General features: G+C 33.5%; 2 protein-coding genes and 1 long non-coding RNA gene across 4 annotated transcripts; 2 read left to right on the forward strand and 1 right to left on the reverse strand.

Annotated features, from left to right (window-relative positions):
* Nucleotides 1-1,800: 1,800 nt before the first annotated feature.
* Nucleotides 1,801-2,908, reverse strand: LOC25501514 (uncharacterized). The gene is made up of 3 exons (XR_003007831.2): nucleotides 2,730-2,908; nucleotides 2,399-2,620; nucleotides 1,801-2,319 (listed from the first exon to the last, which is right to left on the reverse strand). It is a non-coding gene; the product is annotated as an uncharacterized lncRNA (long non-coding RNA).
* Nucleotides 2,909-4,184: 1,276 nt separating this feature from the next.
* Nucleotides 4,185-5,403, forward strand: LOC25501515 (non-specific lipid transfer protein GPI-anchored 15). The gene is made up of 2 exons (XM_024773054.2): nucleotides 4,185-4,609; nucleotides 5,033-5,403. Exons 1-2 carry the CDS (start codon nucleotides 4,240-4,242, stop codon nucleotides 5,047-5,049), a joined length of 387 nt encoding a protein of 128 aa, XP_024628822.2. The 5' UTR covers nucleotides 4,185-4,239; the 3' UTR covers nucleotides 5,050-5,403.
* A 1,366-nt stretch (nucleotides 5,404-6,769) lies between these two features.
* LOC25501516 (pentatricopeptide repeat-containing protein At4g21880, mitochondrial) lies at nucleotides 6,770-10,302 on the forward strand. 2 transcript variants are annotated; one of them, XR_005643404.1, is made up of 11 exons: nucleotides 6,770-6,915; nucleotides 7,010-7,269; nucleotides 7,433-7,546; nucleotides 7,857-7,958; nucleotides 8,081-8,179; nucleotides 8,332-8,451; nucleotides 8,893-8,994; nucleotides 9,174-9,301; nucleotides 9,380-9,491; nucleotides 9,606-9,821; nucleotides 9,903-10,302. XR_005643404.1 is itself a non-coding variant. In XM_024772267.2 (10 exons), exons 1-10 carry the CDS (start codon nucleotides 6,780-6,782, stop codon nucleotides 9,690-9,692), a joined length of 1,269 nt encoding a protein of 422 aa, XP_024628035.2. In that variant the 5' UTR covers nucleotides 6,770-6,779; the 3' UTR covers nucleotides 9,693-10,302. The 2 variants fall into 2 exon arrangements, 1 of the variants encoding a protein (XP_024628035.2); XM_024772267.2 differs by having other exon boundaries at nucleotides 9,165-9,301; nucleotides 9,606-10,302.
* The last annotated feature ends 8,247 nt before the right edge of the window (nucleotides 10,303-18,549 follow it).

The raw sequence follows: 18,549 nt of genomic DNA on the forward strand, positions 1-18,549 counted from the left end.
AAATAAAAAAAGCGACGGGTTCAAGGTAATTACGGGTTCAAGGTAATTATAATATGACCGACATTGAACTGATAAAATTATAAATTAATTTGGGGAAAATTGCTCTATAAAGAGCAAGGTAATTAAAATCTGATTGGGCATTGAACCCGTAGTTACGAATTCAAGGTTCAAACGTTGAATTGGGGTTCAGTCGGGGTTCGATTGGTAATAGATAAATGTAGGATTTTTATAATAAGCAAAAATATTATATATATATATATATATATATATATATATATATATATATATATATAGATGACATATCATATGAGAATGACTTTGTTATATGAAAATGATGAGAATGAATATGATCCATTAGATTAAAAATTAATGATTGAGATTAAACCTCACTTAATGTACCATTATCATGTGCCATTTTCATTCTCATTCTACTTTCTCTCACCAAATTCCTTTACTGTTCGTCTTCTCTTTCTCGGCCATCTCTCTCCGGCGACCAACTCTCCTCCGGTGGCCATCTCTCACGGCAGCAACTTCATCTTCCCTCACCGGCGCCACCTTCCACCATTGATTCCTTTCATTCAGCCTTTCACCATTTACATCAAGTCTTCTTCCTTCTAAAGCAGTTATTTCTTCTTCCCCACACCATCAATGAACTTCTCCGACGACCCCAACCTCCCCGGCGCGAAGCCTGCCATCACCACCTTCAACCATCGGTTCGCGGTCGGAAACCCGCCGCCGCCACCTTCCTGCACATCTTGGCTGTCGGAAACCCATAAAAGAAAAAGAAACCACTGATCAATTTCACCCACTTAGTGTAACTCACCAAATCTGTATTTTAAATTGGCCCCTTAAAATTGCTTTAGCTTTTCTTTCACCAAATTAATTAAAATTTTATGCCAATTTTGGATTGAAAAAGGAACAAACAATCAATTACTCCCCGGTACAAATTCTGCTATATGATAAGGACAGTGTGACCGTGTTTCTGGTTTATTGTCAATTGAACATATTTACAATAAAAAAGATGAAGGCAAAGAAGCATTATTTCAGGTTTATGCTCAATTAAAAGATTTGGATCTCATTGTTTATGTTAATGGTGGTGAAGAATGATGTCAACATGATGGCCGTGGGTGTACAGATGAAAGTGGCATTGTTGAATGGTGGTGGGAAAATGAACAAAGAAATGAGTTAATGAGAATTGATAGAATAGGATGAGACACATGTGAAGTTTTTAATTTAGACCATTAATTTTTGATCTAAAGGTTGATAAGTGTTCTCACCATTCTCACATAATTAACTCATTCTCACTAGATATGGTCTCTATATATATATATATATATATATATATATTTCACATTATTATTAAACTTCACTTAAAAATTTAAGAAATTATATAAAATAAAAAAACTTTAATAACAAATTTGAATAAAAATACTTATTAAAAAGTACATTATATCTTGTCAACAAAAATAAGTAAATTATATATTAATGAATTATTGTTATTTATTTAGTTTCTTATTATCCATTTACTTCTACACAATGGTATCTACTTTTGTTAAATGAGTTTTGCTTCCACTCACTATTTGAAGATAAAAAAAATAAAATAAAAAACTCACTATTTTTTTATTGCTTAAATTTCTAATACACATGTAAAACTACTGTATAGTAGTAGCAATAAAAGAGTAAAAGAACTTACATTACTAATACACATATAAAACTACTGTAGCCTTGATTTTCAAGTCATGATTGCTTAAATATATATTTTTCATTACTCTGTCTTTTCGAATTCAACGTTTCTTACAATTTCATTGACAAAAGCTTCTTAAAAAAAATATTATTCACAAAAATCAATATCTGGTCCCTTAAAAATCCAATTAAAACTATTTTAATATGAAGAAGCCAAGCTCCTCAGGCTAGTTTCACACCTCATATCTATATCTAAGCATAAATATTTTTCATAATTCTAGGAACAACTATAAACTGAATTATTCTAAGAACCTAAAAAATTAAATATTAAATCAAACATTATGATTCATGTCCAGAACTGGAATGACTGCCATGAAATGTGCAGCATATTCCCTGTTTGACCTCAAAATCTTAAGGACAATAGTTGCATCCACAACTCTTCAAAAACCAAAAGATATGAAATATAAACCTCAGATAAATTGTGACATTAAACTAATTTATCTCAATTACCCCAGTTGATATTGGGTTGTAACATTACTGATTGGTGGTTTTTTAGCCTAGTGTCATTTCTTGCCAAGAGCAACACCATGCTTCTTGATTATCTCTTCTGCTTGCAGTGCAGATCTCAGCCATGGTCTGAAAGAAAATAGTAAGAATAATGAGTTAAGTCATCTAGTGTAAGACTCAACATATGATGTTGTTATGAGAAGCGTACCGTGTTCCTCAAGTTGTATCCCATAGTCAATTCAACAAAGGAGCTTCCTATGCGGGATAAATAACAGTACGGAAGATCATATTTCAATAAAACTGTTGCACTGGATGTCAACATGCCTGCTACTATATCTTCTAATATAAGGGCAATCTTACTTAAATCCTCACTTTGCAGAGGGATTTTTGTAAGAATTGCTTTATAAGCAAATGACTCATTCACAACTACCTACAAAGTTAGCATAGAAAAGAAAGTTGTAAGTTGTCAAAAGATTTGTAAGAATTGCTGAAAACTGAAATCTATAACAGATGCATTTTAATCAAAGATTCAAACATACTAGCCAAAGCAAGTCTCAGTTATGTGCTACACTGCTGCAAGTCAAAACAGAGATTTTCCTTAGGATTGGTATGGGGAGTCGAGATCGTAAAATGTGAGAATATGACACTGATCTTAAATTAGATTAAAACTTCTAAATTGAACCAATCATCACTTCTAAATTAACAAACTTTGTTTATGTCTTGATGCAATGAATTTTGGGAGAACATGTGTTTCAAATTACACATCAAATATATAAAAAAAAAAATGAGGGGCAAATATTCGAATTCGATGAACACGATCAACCTATTTAACAATATCAATATTGTCAATTGAGTTAAGCCTTGCCCGTTACTGTAAAAACTTGAAAGTATTGTTATATACTTCATGTGCAACCATTAAAAAAGAAAAAAAAAATGGAAAATGTTACATGAACACCCTTTATTTCTACACCCCATTGTACACCCCATGTATTAGGGATATTTTGATAAGTTCATCTCACAACCACACTTTATCTTCTATTTGTGCGGGGTCCAAGTTGCCACGTGTCAGAATTTTGTGTGGGTGTAAAGGGTGTATTGCCACATGGGGTGGTACATGTATCATTATTCAAAAAAAATTAAGCAAACTTTGTGCAATGCAAAACCACACGTGTACTAGTCTTATAGCTCAAGCATGCTTAGTGGAACAAATTATGAGGTAGTCTAAGTGCATCAAAATTTTGTCTGCCCAACTTTTTCTATGTTCACACTATATTTTTCAGCTCACCTACTTCTTTGCTATGTCGATAGAATAAGATATGCTTCAACCTGAAGAAGAAAGCATAAGGTCTCTCTCCTAAAACTGTGAGAAAGAGTTTATTTATAAACTTCTCTTCTCAAATTTATTTCTCAAATTTATTTATATACACATTCATCGTAAAAAAATTACATTCTAAATCAATTATAACCGTTAAATCATTATAAACGTTTGACTTTTATCATAACCACTTCTAAAGTCATACATATTTTAATATAGATGGTGCATGAAAATATAAAGCTCCTTCTTAAACTCGTTCCGGGGTTTCAACTCAACTACTTGAACATGAGACTATTTATAGTTTATCTGAATTTAACACACAAATGTAAATAACTATTATGTTCAAAAATAATCTTTAATACGAAATGTCAAATGTTACATATACAACAAAAACACTTATCTATCTAATAGAGACTTATTCAGCAAGTACTTAAGTTATTGAAATGTTGTATCCATATTTTTGATACTGGCACACTAAGGTATACACATTTTGTTCTATCCAAGGAACATGCCTATCAAAGGCTACTCAAGGGATACTCTTTGTGAACCTTCTACCATAAACATTATCATTGTAGATTGAATATCATAATGTCACAACCACCCCACTAGGGCTAATATCATATTCATGAGTCATGCCCCTTTTTCACTTTACTACTACTATATAACTATGGAACTTGCTCCTTCTAATTCAATGTGCCATATACAAACTAGTCAGTGATTCAAACACATATATTATGAGATTTTCAAAACCAATAGTGATGGAGTTCAAGGTTAGAACTTTCCTTGCAACAGTAGTGATGTTTCTGTTGGCATCAAGTGTGTTCATTTTGGAAAGTGAAGCAGGTGGAGAATGTGGAAGGACACCAATTGGGTCAGCAGCTGCTAGTCTAAGTCCATGTTTGGGTGCTGTACGTAATGTTAGGGCAAAAGTTCCACCAGTTTGTTGTGCTAGAGTTGGTGCTTTGCTTAGAACTTCTCCAAGATGTCTTTGTTCAGTTCTTTTGTCACCTCTTGCAAAACAAGCTAAGATTAATCCTGCTATTGCTATCACTGTTCCTAAGAGATGCAACATTAGGAACCGACCTGCTGGAAAGAAATGCGGAAGTAAGTAACAATTAATCATTAATAGCTTGTTGAACTTAAATAATATTTAATAATCATATTATATTTAGTGTGTTTGATTACGCGTTTACACATTCCTTAATGTGCGTTCAATATGAAGCTTAGCTACTACTAGTTGTAACTTGTGCCGTGAGCAGCCTTGGAATGTGAAAATGGCGAACTCATCGTAGTTCCAAAGAGACACTTCGTACATTTTTTAGTGCACACTTGAAATAGTAAGACGCAAGGTCAAAGTAAAGCCGATAGTTGCAACTTGCAGCGTCGACATTGCAAATTTACCTTAGTTCTGAAAACACTTTAACCTTTCATTGATTCATATTTTTGGTAGACTAGAATTGAGAATTTGTAAAACTAAAATAGGAAACATATTTACACTTTAACCTTGTTTTTTTTCCTTCTTTACAGGGTACACACTTCCTTGAAACCTAAGCAGGAAAATAATACAATACATGTGATATGCAGTATTTAACAGATTAGAGAGCTAAATAAATTATGTAACATGGCATTTTCTACTTGGAGAGTGGCATGTGTCAGCCTGTAGCATTTTGTATTACTCAGTGTATTGTTTATTACAGAAGCAAGCAAATACAAAAGAAACTGAAGACATTACTTAAAGCACAAGTTACATTTACATTTGTAATTTCAGATTGCATTTACATTTCATTTAGCTTACATCTAGTTGGTTAGATGTTAGTTACTCTCTAACCTTCTATAAAAGCTTCTCTATATATGTAACAGATTCCAGAATAATGAATGATATATAATCACTTTTCCTAGTTTCAGCTTATTCATGGCTTTTCTATTCTTAGATGGTATCAGAGCAGGTTCGTCATACTTTGCTTCCGCATTGTAAAGATTGAACATTGATCTTGTTGATCTTCGTTGTTATTCTAGATTCATCGATTCGTTATCGTTTCGATTTGCATACTCTATTTTTCTTTGAGTAGATTCATCTTTGAATCTCTTCGTTTTTTTGTGAAATTGTGTTGCATGATGGTGAGAAACAACAATGGTATGCAGAATCAAGACCAGAGTCTGTCACAACTATTTAATTGTGATACTGTTTACACTGAAATTTGGTAAACCAGTAAATCTTAAGAGCATATTGTGCTTTGTTTATCTTTCGAAAGTTGTAATGTTTGTTCTTGAAGAACTTTGATAAAACAAGAATAAATAAAAAAGGAATCGAATCCAACCCAGTTGAATCCAATCGAAGTACGATGCGAATGAAAGTAAACAAATTACTCAAAATAAACAAGTAAATTGCAAAAACATTTAAAGAAATGTATTGAAATTGCATTGATTGAATGTAAGTTGGTGCACATATTCATACATTGCAACTTGTGACTCGTTAGTCGCTTCCATACAGACAATTTGAGCGTAAGTTTTTAGTATGATTGAATTGTGACCCGTTTTTCCTAAGAAAAACTACTATTTATACAGATAGGATACTAACTACCTAGTTTAAAAACTATAACTGTAGAAAAAACTACCTAATCCTAGCCATACAATCTAAATATCGAATATAGCCGTTAGAACACTTGACCTTATCCGGAGAAATAACTGCTTTCGAGATCCCCTCGTCCATCGAACAAAGACGCGCATCTTCGATTCTCTTCCAAGGAACATAACTTCGATATAACATGCAAGGTCAAGTCCATCTCGTCGGGTCAACCCTTTTGACCATATTAAATGATACTCCCTCCGTCCCTTAATAAGTGACCCATTTGGAATTTTTTTAATTTTGACCTAACTGACTTTGACCGTATTTTTCAACTAATATACAAAGATAAATAACATCATATAAGATGTCGTTAGATTCGTCTCGATGAGTATTTTCAAAATATCAAATTTTCATAATTTTTTCCAATATATTATTCAAGATATTTAAACTCAAAATTACGCATTGGTATGCGTAATTGAGTCAACTAGGTCACTTATTAAGGGACGGAGGGAGTACCCTTTTACAAATATTTGCTAACAGATACATGCAAAAAAAAAAAAAAATTATAATCGGATATAATAAAATAGATATACAGCTAAGCTAAGCGCAATAAAAATCCATTTTTTTGCTAGTAATGATCCTAGGTAAAAAGCGATAAAACAATAGATTGTTCGCTAAATTTATTTTGCTGGAGTGTGCAGGTCAAAGATGCTCGCCTTTTGCCTAAAAAAACTACGGGTTCTTAGCTATTATTTCGGTTCAGATATACAAAACTTTCGCAGAACATCATCTTCATGGAACCTGATTCTCTCCTCCCGCAAACTCCATGATGCTTCTTCCACAGGTATCTAAAACTAATGCGTATCTTAGTTTTCTTCTATATTATAATGAACACCGACTGTTTGTGAAATTTACTGTTGTACTCAATTCAAATGTAGCTCCTCCTGTTGAGAAGAAGCTTAAGCTTCTTGACTACGCTTCAACGAGACAAGAGGAAACAATTGAGAGGAGGAAACAACTTAGTGACCGCAAGACACAGATTTCGGATGCGTTGAAAAAGATAGACATTAGATGGTATGTTGCTAATTCCAAGGTTGATCATATCATAACAAAGATGGAGAATTTGCATGGTGATATTTTGCCTGCTTCCTCTATGTATGAAAAGCTAGTATTTTATTGCAGTGCCGCCGCGGATAAGGTGTAATTTTCTCCTTTATTCATTCTCATATTACGGTTATCCATGAGAAGGAAAACGATAACAGGACGTTTGCTCCCTTCATATCGAATTCTCTCTTCATTCTATTTTCTGTTACCATCATTTTTCAAAACTGCATTTCATTTTTTCTTTTTCACTTATGCAGGTGGATGTAGCTATTGATTTTGTTGATAAAATGTCTGAAGAAGGCTTTACGCTCTCTAGTCATGTAATGCAATCTTTATTAGAGACTTGTTCGGAAACTGATCAACATTTTCGGGTACTATATATCTTACTTAAAGCAGCTTCCCTGTTGAGGTAGAGGAAGACCTAGAAAAACTATTAAGAGAAACTGTTAGGAAATATTTAGAGGTTAATGAGTTTGAAGGACTTGAACTCTTGACCTTTCTTTCAGTCATGTGACAACAGCTTTACCGTTTCTCCAAGGCTCACCCTTAAACTTTTACAATTACATAATGAAATTTATGATTCCTTTTTTCCCCTTAATTGAAGCATTGTTCCTTGTTTGTCTTGTTTTACTAAAATCTGTTTGTTCATTTTCTATTCCTTTTGCTATATTGAAAATCAAGGTTTTTGAAATCTATTCCATCATAAGTCGCCATCCCCACCATTTCGAGTTAAATGGAAAGATTTGCTGGCTTTTGGTACACTGTTGTGTAGTGATGAAAGATGTAAGTTTTACCTTTTTATTTTTATTTTTTTATTTCTTAATGTATGCTTGTTTTCAACAATAATATCTTTTGAAAGAAAGCTTTTTACTAACCCTGATAATGTATTTACTTTCATTATGCAGTTTGAATGTGCGTACAAGATGGTTAATGAATTGCAGAAAAAGTATTTCAAATACAAAACAACCATGTATAATGCCATTATGGCAGGATATTTTTTCGAGGTATCATTGTTGGATTGTGCTCTCACTCAGATTTTCAACTATGAAAGCTTCTCTCTCTTAATGATTTCATTCATTAAAAAATATATTTAAATGAGTGTATGAAATCTATTTAAAATAGTTCTTTCATATTCTCACTTTTATCGATATTGTAGAAAAACAAAATTGGTGGGTTGAGGGTTCTCAAACAAATGCGAGATGCCAACATAAAGCTCGATTCATACACTTTCAGCTATTTGATTGAAAATTGTGAAACAAAAGAAGAGATTAAGAAAGTAAGTTGAGTTTAATAATTTCATATATTCAAGTTTGTGGGGGCCTTTGAACGGGGTTTTTGGTTCGACTTCTGATTTCATGTGTCTTATCTCTCTGGTGGGGTTGGCTTGGTCCATTCTTCATTTGTTTTGGGCACCATGAGGGATGGAGATTTCTTGTGTTGTTGTTTTTGTGATGGTGTTGGTTTTTTAGTTCCCCTAGTAGTGTTGCAGATGTTCTTTTTATGTTATTGTTGGGGTTTTTTCCTTGGGCCACCTTTGGTGTGCTTATTCTCTTTGTACATTTGTTATCCTTTTCTTGTATATGTAATTTCCTTTCCAAAAAAAAAATCCATATATTCACATATTTTCAACGACTTGGTCGTTAGTTTTAAATCAAGTATTGAGATTAATATTTGATTTTTCAATAATCGAGTTGCTAATTAGAATATTTACTTGTAGTATTATGAAGAGATGGAACAATCTGGAATCCACTTGACAAAAGAAGTTTTTGTAGCCCTGATTCATGCATATGTACCTTGCGGTGAATATTATGAAGAACAGGTATGTTTGTGTAAATATGTTGTCTTTCTACGGTTTCTCTTTTGGAGTGACCTTGTAAAGGTCATAGCATGTTGTAAGTCTCATGGTAGGGTTTTAGATTATTATTAATTATTAATTTATATACTTTCCACTTTCAACCTTAAAACTCATCAATCATTGTACATTCTTGGGATAACAAGGATGTGTTATGGAATTTACATGGCGAGTTGGAGAGGGTGCTTCTCCTACTCAAGGAGTTGAGTGGTCAAGATTGGGTTCACGGTTGCAGGTGGGCTATCCGGTACTCAGTTCAAAACAAAAATTTAAGGTATGACGGTTCTTTTTTCCCAACATTAAATTATGATTTTATTCTGCCATTTGTTTATGTTCATTGTATATTTCACAGTTCTACCATTGAACTGTTTAAACAACTCATGGATTATTACAAAAATGATGCACCCGAGAGAAGTGATCCTTTATATTTCGGAAGAAAGAAACTGGTTTTTAATATTAATGAAGTAAGTTTTTGTTTCCTTATGACTTGAATAAGGATTCACGATTATAAGAATTAAATTTTGATTTAATATTTCTGCGTGTATGAAGCATGACATATTGGTCTCATGTATGTATAGGCGTATTTTCCAATTTTGGAAAGTGGGTCCACCACATATTTGCAATTTGGATTGGACTTGCTGAATCTAATAAAAAAAAGAGCTTGATCTTGTTCCTTCACAAATGTGTGTGCTCCTAAAACTTTGCGCCCTATCAGAAGATTTGAATTATGCTAATTTGGTTTGGAGAGAATATGCATTTGCTGAATGTTCTTATAGTGCATTTAGCTACTTGAGGTGGGCTTCTAACCTTCATACTATTTTTTCCCTTTATTATAATATTTTCCTTCTCCTTATGATTTTACTTTATGGTTGTAGTATGTATCAAGTACTTTTGGCCACAGGTGATCACAAATCTGCTGACATTATGGTCAATGAAATTCCAAGTATTTTATCTGGTTATGTTTCCTATCTGAAGAAGCGCTATAGCGCTAAAAAGGATGACGTACTGGTATCCGATACGTAGGGTTGGCAAAACGGGTCCAACACGTCGGGATATCCTGTTTAGCCTGTTATTTTTAGCAGACTTGTTTCATATAGTTGACTCGCCTGCTTAACTCGATGAAAAAAGGGGCGGACACGAGGCGGGGCAGGTCCTCTCGCTTAACTCGTTTTTCTTTTATTTTTTTAGACTTGTATTATCCTTATTTTAAGATTTGTTTTATGCTTACGATTTTACTTATTTTGCTATTATTAAGTATGATGTTGAGTTCGACAATTCGTTATTTACTAGACGTCTACCCGTGCGACACAAATACAATATTTATAGAATTATTCTTAATAATCTGTGTACTTTAAATATATTGTTTTGAATATATGTGTGAATAATATTGGTTGCGCTTTCAATTTAGACCTTAAAGAGAATAGGTGCTTGAGTATTTCAAAGAGTTTTTTTATTTTATTTTAGTGAGTTCATCATGTAAAGTAACCGAGTCAATATTAGTGGTGTGGTTTAGTGGAACGGGGTTAGTGAAATACAACTAAAAGTGACATGGTTTATTAGGAAAACTAATTAGAAGTTTATTGATTTTTTTTTGGACGTAGTGATTAGGAGTTTCGGCTAGCTAGACATTTTTAAATCGAAGAGGAATATAAAAATGTATGTATCATTAAGAACAACAATAAGTAGAGTCCTTCAGCTCTATAACCATGTTCCAAATATTGGAAGCATTGTTTATATAACCATGTGCAGTTTGGATTAGCTTATTTTAAAGCTTATATAAAACGGTTTATGCAAATAAATAAATTTTTATGTATGTAAGTTTTTAAGATAGTTTATGAAAAAACAGTTTATGAAGATACGTTGGTGAGAGCATATAAATTAAAATAAAAGCTTATTTATTTACATAAGTTATTTTTCATAAGCTCAGACCAAACCAAACGGGCCCATTTTCCAAATATTGGAAGCCATTATTTAGAATTTTTTTTAAATGGAATCAAATTTTAAATAAAAATAAGAAGTTAAAAACATATTATGTTACGATTAAGAAGTTTATATTAATTTATAATTTTTTTTTTCTTCTAAAGAAAAGTCTATGAGAATTTAAAGATCGGTGAAAGTTATATATGGATGGAATGACTAAGATGAATCAAAATTTAAAAGTAGCACTTATAATGACACTTTGAGATTACTTATGTAGTGGGAGGTTGGATGAGTTCGGTTAAAAAAAATTGATTTTCGATCTAAAAAAAGGGTTTTAAATAAACTTTTTCCAAAATATTATTCTCTAAAACCTATAAGAGAAAATATCACAAAGAAAAGAGAAGAGAAGAGAATGAAGCATGTGTATAATGAGTAGTGCTACACTAATCATCAAAAATAAAAAAACCGTGAATGATAAGGAACATAATATTATAGGCATCCATTTTGTAATGCTTCAAAGTTCAAATTATAAGCATCCTTCTTGTAGGCTAATGCTTCAAAGTTCAAATAATCTCTTCTCTTAGCTCACATGTTTTTCATAAAGATAATTCATATCGTAGTCTTTCATGATCGTAAACATATATATTAGAAGAAAAATATATGTATTCATTATTGAAGATTTATGTATTGCATGCTTAGAAAAGAAAGAAAACCTAAATCAAAAGGTGCACATGAAATCCTTACTTTAGATATCAAGAGATGGAGACAAATACTTCTAGATATGTTGTTCCTAAGAATAACTTTTGTGTCCGTGAAACAAACGCGTCCTTAAAATTTAAGTTTATTATTAATGAGATTTATGCTAGGGTTCACTTATTAAAATGGATATATATCTAGACTCTAAAAAATTGAATTTTAGTTCGTTTTTCCCCCTATTTTTTATTCTTTTGTTTGTAACTAGTATTTCTTTTATAATATGCTAAAAAAATTACTCCATTCGTTTCAAAATACATGTCAATTTGTAATATTAGACAATTGTTATTCTAATGAAACCTTAGCCATCGTTTTTGTTATCTCTCTTTCTTTATTTTGTATCTGTACTGCTAACAATTTGAACTTTCTCAGAATTTTCTCAGTGTTGATACTGCCAGCTGCCTTCTGTAATAAAGCATACTCATTTAAGTAAGTATAATCTTCCAAGAAAAAACATCAAGGCTTATTCAATCACCCGGTCCCTTAACTTAATTGATTGTCTCAATTTGGTCCCCAAACTATAGTTTGTACCAATTTGGTCCCCTATATTTTGCTTTGTTACTAGCTTTAATCATTTCTGTTAGTTTCTCTCGTAAAAACGTTAACTTATGTACCAATTTGGTCTCCTATGTTTTACTCCGTTACTAGTTTTAGTCCTTTCTGTTAACATTTTTTTGAGAGAAACTGACATAAATGACTAAAACTAGTAATGAAGCAAAACATAGAGGACCAAATTGATACAAATTATAGTTAAGGGACCAAATTAAAACAATCAATTAAGTTAAGGGACCAGGTGATCAAATAAGCCAAACATTAATGTACCAAGCTCTGAAGTCGTATAACTTTGAGTACCCACAATCTTAGTGCAAGGAAGGAACCTAGTATGATAAAAAGTAAAACTGAACCGAAAAATAGGTTAGCCATAAAACTTACCGAAGAAGCAAGATCATCATCAATTGTCAACATATTAGCAAGACCAAGGCCACCTGCATCCATACATAGCATAAGGATTGGACGACAAAACAAGGCAAAAATTATGAGATTTTCGGACTCCAAACCATAGTGACATAATTCTCTTACATGTTGCGAACCACAAATTGGTAATTGCATATCGGTTCATGATAATTTTACGAATTAATTTAACTAATTAAACACTTTTGTAAAATAACATAAAAGGTTTTGGTAAGTGAGCACCAGTTTGTTGCAGCTGCCTATTATAATTCTTATACTCTTTCACGCTATTAATTAATTTAACTAATTAAACACTATTTAGAGTTCGTTGCACTTGCAGCTTAACATGTTTAATTAGTATTGATACTACGAACTGACATGTAATTGAAAATTATGTGAGTATGGTCGAAACACATTACTGAAGTCAATGTAGTAATATAGTGTAAGGATAGAATGCAGAAAACCATATTACCTAGAGGAGCATCTCGATCCTTAGGGTTATCATCACCACCATCATAACCGTCGTGTAAAATGTTCTACAACAAAGGGATGAAAACTGTGAATACTAATCACAAATTTAAGATGAAAATGACTATTTACCCAAAAAAAATATTTAACACTAATAACACCCATAAATATCTAATTACACCTAAATTGATTTAAAATTTAATTATAATATTCAAATTGCCCTTATTTAAAATTAAATTTTTGATTCATTTTAAAGATTAAAAGTATTATGTTGTGTATAATCAAACACACACCAAATCAAATATGATTAGTAGTAATTAACACTCACTAGCACCTCAAACTAATCGTTAATAGCTTAAAGTCAATAACTTTAAAATCAATAACTTTATTATCTAACACTCACTAGCACCTCAAACTTTCGAAAATACCTGCACCAGAAGTTTCAAATCGTTCGACGATGAATGGTAGTTAAAAATTGTTTTCAAAGACTTTTTAGATCGGTTACACGTTTAATTAACCGTTCTAAAAACTCATAATTCATTAATTGAAACGACAATTTGTTACATCGGTTATACGTTTAATAACTCTAAAAAGTAGAACTTATTTGAACCACATGATATTGCCCATAAACAAGGATACTTTTTGACCGGTTACTCGATTAACTGGTTTAAATAAATAGTGAACACTTCTTAACAACAAATAGCGCGGGAGTATTTTTGAAATTTTGAGATGTTTTTGATTAATTGCTAGATGTCTAAAGAATAATTTTCATTTTTTTTAAAATTCCATTAGAACTCCAAATAAATATGCTAAAATACCTTTATTTGCAATATAATCAGTTGATTTTTCATTTTTTTATCTTTCATTTATTTTAATTTTGACAGGCTGACAAGACCATGACTATTGTTTTGTACAAAAAAAAAATGCTCTACTTTTTTATTTTGACGTTAACTATCTACGTGTTCCTAACATTTCTCGTTTTTACTGGTTATAGAGTTCTATTTTCTTTTTTACGGAAAAAGAGGTAGGAAAAGGTGCAACAAAATGACTTTTACGGGGTTACTCATTTTAATATTTTGTTTTTTTCGCTCAACATGTTTAACTGCAAAATTCTGATGGAATAATGTACATTAATGCAATAACTGCAAAATTCGGATGGAATAATGTACATTAATGCTATTATTTTTTTATGGTGGCCGGAGTTTGAATCCCGGACCTTGCATATATTATGAATTGTTCCTACCAACTGAGTTAAGCTCACGATGACACATTAATACTAGTATGATCATAGGTTATTTATTTTAATAAAAAAAATAATAAATACGAATACTATGATATAAAGAGATATTGAAAAGGATCCCCGTGAGCTTAGCTCAGTTGGTAGGGATATTGCATATTATATGCAGGAGCCGGGGTTCGAACCCCGGACACTCCACTTCTCCACAATTAAATTGTGTGAGCTCTAACCACGAGGCTACTTGACCAAAAAAAAAAAAAGAGATATTGAAAAGGTTATTGCCAGCATGGTTGAATTTTTTAGTTTTATTTTCAAATAAATTTGCCCATAACAATAAAATTGCTTTCTAATTTAAATTAAAAATATGCAAATACAACATGAACATTGAAATATTTAAATTTGGATAATATGTATGTATGTATATAACAAATTAAATTAGAGTTAAGTGGAGTCGGTTATATAAATCAAATTATGACATAATGTTCAAATATAAGTCATATTTTCTTCAACAATCATAAATTTTATTTAGATCCAACTCATTAACCTTTAAATCTTTCTTAATAGATTTTTCATAGTTTTTCTGCATGTCATTTCAAGTCATCTAAGTCAATTTTCTACCATCCTTGTGCTACCCTCAACTCTCTATAACAATGTCATTCCTAATTTTATTCTATCTTAGTCTTATACTATGAATAAAATTATAATAAGAGAAATGATAAATGAACACAAAAATACAGACACAAATACGACATCAAGGGTAATTGTGTAATTTCCTTGAAAAACCAATGGCATAATAGAAATTCCAACTGAATATGAGGGGCATTTTTTAATTGATTGTTCTTCTCTCTCTCAGTGTCTGTCTGAGCATCCAACAACACCACCGTCCTTCTCACCACCGGAACCTCTGTTCACATAACCACCGTCGTCATCATCAGTCACCACCACTTCTCGCCACTGTCGTCGTCGATGTACAATCCATTTCAAACCTGGAGAACAACACGTTCAAATCTTTTCTTCGTCGCCATTTAGATCATTGCGAGAGCACAACGAGAGGGAGAGGGAGAATGGTCGCCGGTGAGATCAAGAGAGCGATCGCCGACGAGACAACGGTCACCGGTGAGAGAGAGGGAGAGTTGCAGGAGGAGAGATTAATAGAAAAGAGGGAAAGCAAAGGAGGAGAGATGTAGTGCTGTTTGAGAGAAGAAGAAAAAAAATTAAAAAAAATGATGGTATAAGTGAACAGTAAATACGATGTCGTATTTGTGGCTGGTTATTTGTGTGTCTGATTATCATTACTGTTATAATAAACAAAGTGCAAACGTGTTTATAGTAGTATTTTCCTACTATTATATATGTTTTATTTAGCTAAAAATATAATAATTTATTTTGTTTTAATACATATCTAACCAATACCTTTTAATTTGCTAACCCCAAAAGGTAAAAACATAGGAGATGATGAGTCTCAAAGAGTAAACATTACTCATTCAATCTCACACACCCATATGTAAGTTAGTTTGTCAAACGACTATATAAATGTTTAAAGCAAGCAATAATTTTTCGATGTGGAACTCACATTATGTAAAATACAACCCTTCCGGTTCTAGTTTCAGTAACTCAATTTAATATTTATCAGTTTAATATCTTCATGGTCTCAACATGAGCAAATTTACTATTCAAGAATTAGCATGTAGCTGAACTCTTTGGCCATTGGAGCAGTTACTTTCCAAATTAAAAGGATCTTAAATCTAAAGGTTACAAAGTCTCTTGAGGTGACTCACTTCTCCAATAACGAGTCAGGGTCGGCGGCTTCGGTAAATAATGATTGGAAAAATTGGGTCGTGTTACGTGGGAATGCTAAGGCGAATGAAGTGGATATCGAAGATATAGGCAAGGTCATTGGTGTATCTTTTGAAGGTGGCTTAAATAATAGATTTGGTGTGTTGTCTCGGTCTAAAACGTTGGGGGAGGGAGGCCGAGAGCATGGTGGTGGTGTTTAGGAGGGACGGTGCGGTGTGGGTGTGTGGTGTGGTGGGTTGTGGTGATGCGGTTGGTGTCTTGGAATGTGAGGGGGTTAGGAGGGGTGGAGAAACGGAGGGAGGTGAAGTTGTTGGTGAAGGAGAAATGTCCGTTGGTTTTGTGTATACAAGAAACTAAGATGATGGTGTGTGATGGGTATGTGCGTTCCTCGTTGTGTAGGGATTCGAGCTATGATTATTCGTATCGCTCTTCAGTGGGGGCATCAGGTGGGTTATTGACGATGTGGGATACGACGGAAGTGGAGGTATGGTCGTCGTTTAGTCAGGAACATATGTTGCAAATCCATGGCAGAGTTCGTAGTAATAATGAGGAATTTTATTTATTTAACATTTATGCACCGTGTGACTTAAGAGCTAAAGCGGAATTGTGGGAAGCTATATCAGAAAGATTGCAGTCGCTCAGGGGAAAGAAAGTGTGTGTCTGTGGGGATTTTAACGTAGTAAGAAAGCCAGAAGAAAGAAGATCAGTCATAGGGGGTGGTGTGTCTTTGGATATTAATGCTTTTAATTTATTCATTGAAGAGAACGGGTTGATAGATTTGCCGTTGAATGGTCGTAGTTTTACTTGGTTTAAGGGAGATGGTTCGTCTATGAGTCGAATTGATAGGTACTTGTTGTCAGAAGAGTGGTGTTTTAGCTGGCCAAATTGTTTTCAGGTAGCCCTACTCTGGGGTCTCTCTGATCATTGTCCGTTACAGTTATCTATTGATGAGGAGAATTGGGGTCCTCGTCCGACGCGGATGCTGAAGTGTTGGCGAGAGGTGCCGGGTTATTCAGATTTTGTTTCAGAAAAATGGCGTTCATTCCAAGTTGAGGGATGGGGAGGTTTTGTGCTCAAAGAAAAATTGAAATTGATGAAGGTAGCGTTAAAGGAGTGGCACTCGACACATGCTCAAAATATGCCGGCCAAAATTAATTCTTTGAAAGCCCGTTTGTCGGATTTTGATGAAAAAGGTGCGGTTAGTGGGTTGTCAGTTGAAGAAATTGATATTATGAGGGGTATTACACACGACATTCATTATATGTCTCGTGTTAATACTAGCATTAGTTGGCAACAATCGAGGCTATTGTGGTTGAAAGATGGAGATGCTAACTCGAAGTACTTTCATTCGGTTTTATCTCGTCGTCGTCGACGTAATGCCATTGTGTCACTCATGGTTATCGGCTCTCTTGTAGACGGTGTTCAACCAATTCGTCAGGCAGTTTTCACCCATTTCAGGGACCATTTTGCGGCTCCGGATGTGTTTAGGCCGGGGGTTGATAATTTAACTTTCAAAAATTTATCCTTTGCGGAAGGAAATGGGTTAATTAAACCTTTCTCAGTTGATGAAGTAAAGACAACAATTTGGGATTGTGATAGCTATAAAAGTCCCAGACCAGATGGTGTGCACTTTGGTTTCATTAAAGATTTTTGGGAAATGTTGAAAGGGGATGTTATGGGATTCATTCAGGATTTTCAGAGGAACGGTAAATTAACCAAAGGTATTAACACTACTTTCATAGCTTTAATTCCTAAATTGGATAGTCCGCAGCGCTTAAATGACTTCCGGCCTATCTCTTTGGTGGGTTGTCTATATAAAATTTTGTCAAAAGTGCTTGCAAATCGTCTGAAACTGGTTTTGGGGAGTTTGATAGCAGAGACACAGACTGCTTTTGTAAAAGATAGGCAAATTCTTGATGGGATTCTCATTGCAAATGAGGTGGTGGATGAGGCTCGCAAATCAAAGAAGGAGTTGATGCTTTTTAAAGTTGACTTTGAGAAAGCGTATGACTCAATAGATTGGGGTTATCTGGATGCAGTTATGAGTAAAATGGCATTCCCGGTTTTGTGGAGAAAGTGGATAAAAGAGTGTGTGTCGACAGCTACTGCTTCTGTTTTGGTTAATGGCAGTCCTACAGATGAGTTCCCTTTAAAAAGGGGCCTGAGACAAGGAGACCCTCTTTCACCTTTCCTTTTTTTGCTGGCAGCAGAGGGTTTGAATGTTATGATGACTTCGTTGGTTGAGAACAATTTATTTACTGGTTACGGGGTGGGTCACGCAAATGCCACTGTGGTTTCGCATCTCCAATTTGCGGATGATACTTTGATTTTAGGTGAAAAAAGCTGGGCCAATGTAAGATCTTTACGGGCGGTTTTATCCTTGTTCGCGGATATGT

Source organism: Medicago truncatula, chromosome 8 (genome assembly GCF_003473485.1).
Source record: "Medicago truncatula cultivar Jemalong A17 chromosome 8, MtrunA17r5.0-ANR, whole genome shotgun sequence".
Lineage (NCBI taxonomy): Eukaryota > Viridiplantae > Streptophyta > Magnoliopsida > Fabales > Fabaceae > Medicago > Medicago truncatula.

Bases quoted from the DNA above. Each gene is read 5' to 3' on its own strand.
- LOC25501515 (XM_024773054.2), top strand. From the start codon at position 4,240: ATGAGATTTTCAAAACCAATAGTGATGGAGTTCAAGGTTAGAACTTTC.
- LOC25501516 (XM_024772267.2), top strand. From the start codon at position 6,780: ATGCTCGCCTTTTGCCTAAAAAAACTACGGGTTCTTAGCTATTATTTC. The intron at 7,270-7,432 runs GTGTAATTTTCT...TCACTTATGCAG, and splicing joins GCAGTGCCGCCGCGGATAAG to GTGGATGTAGCTATTGATTT. The intron at 9,492-9,605 runs GTAAGTTTTTGT...ATGTATGTATAG, and splicing joins TGGTTTTTAATATTAATGAA to GCGTATTTTCCAATTTTGGA.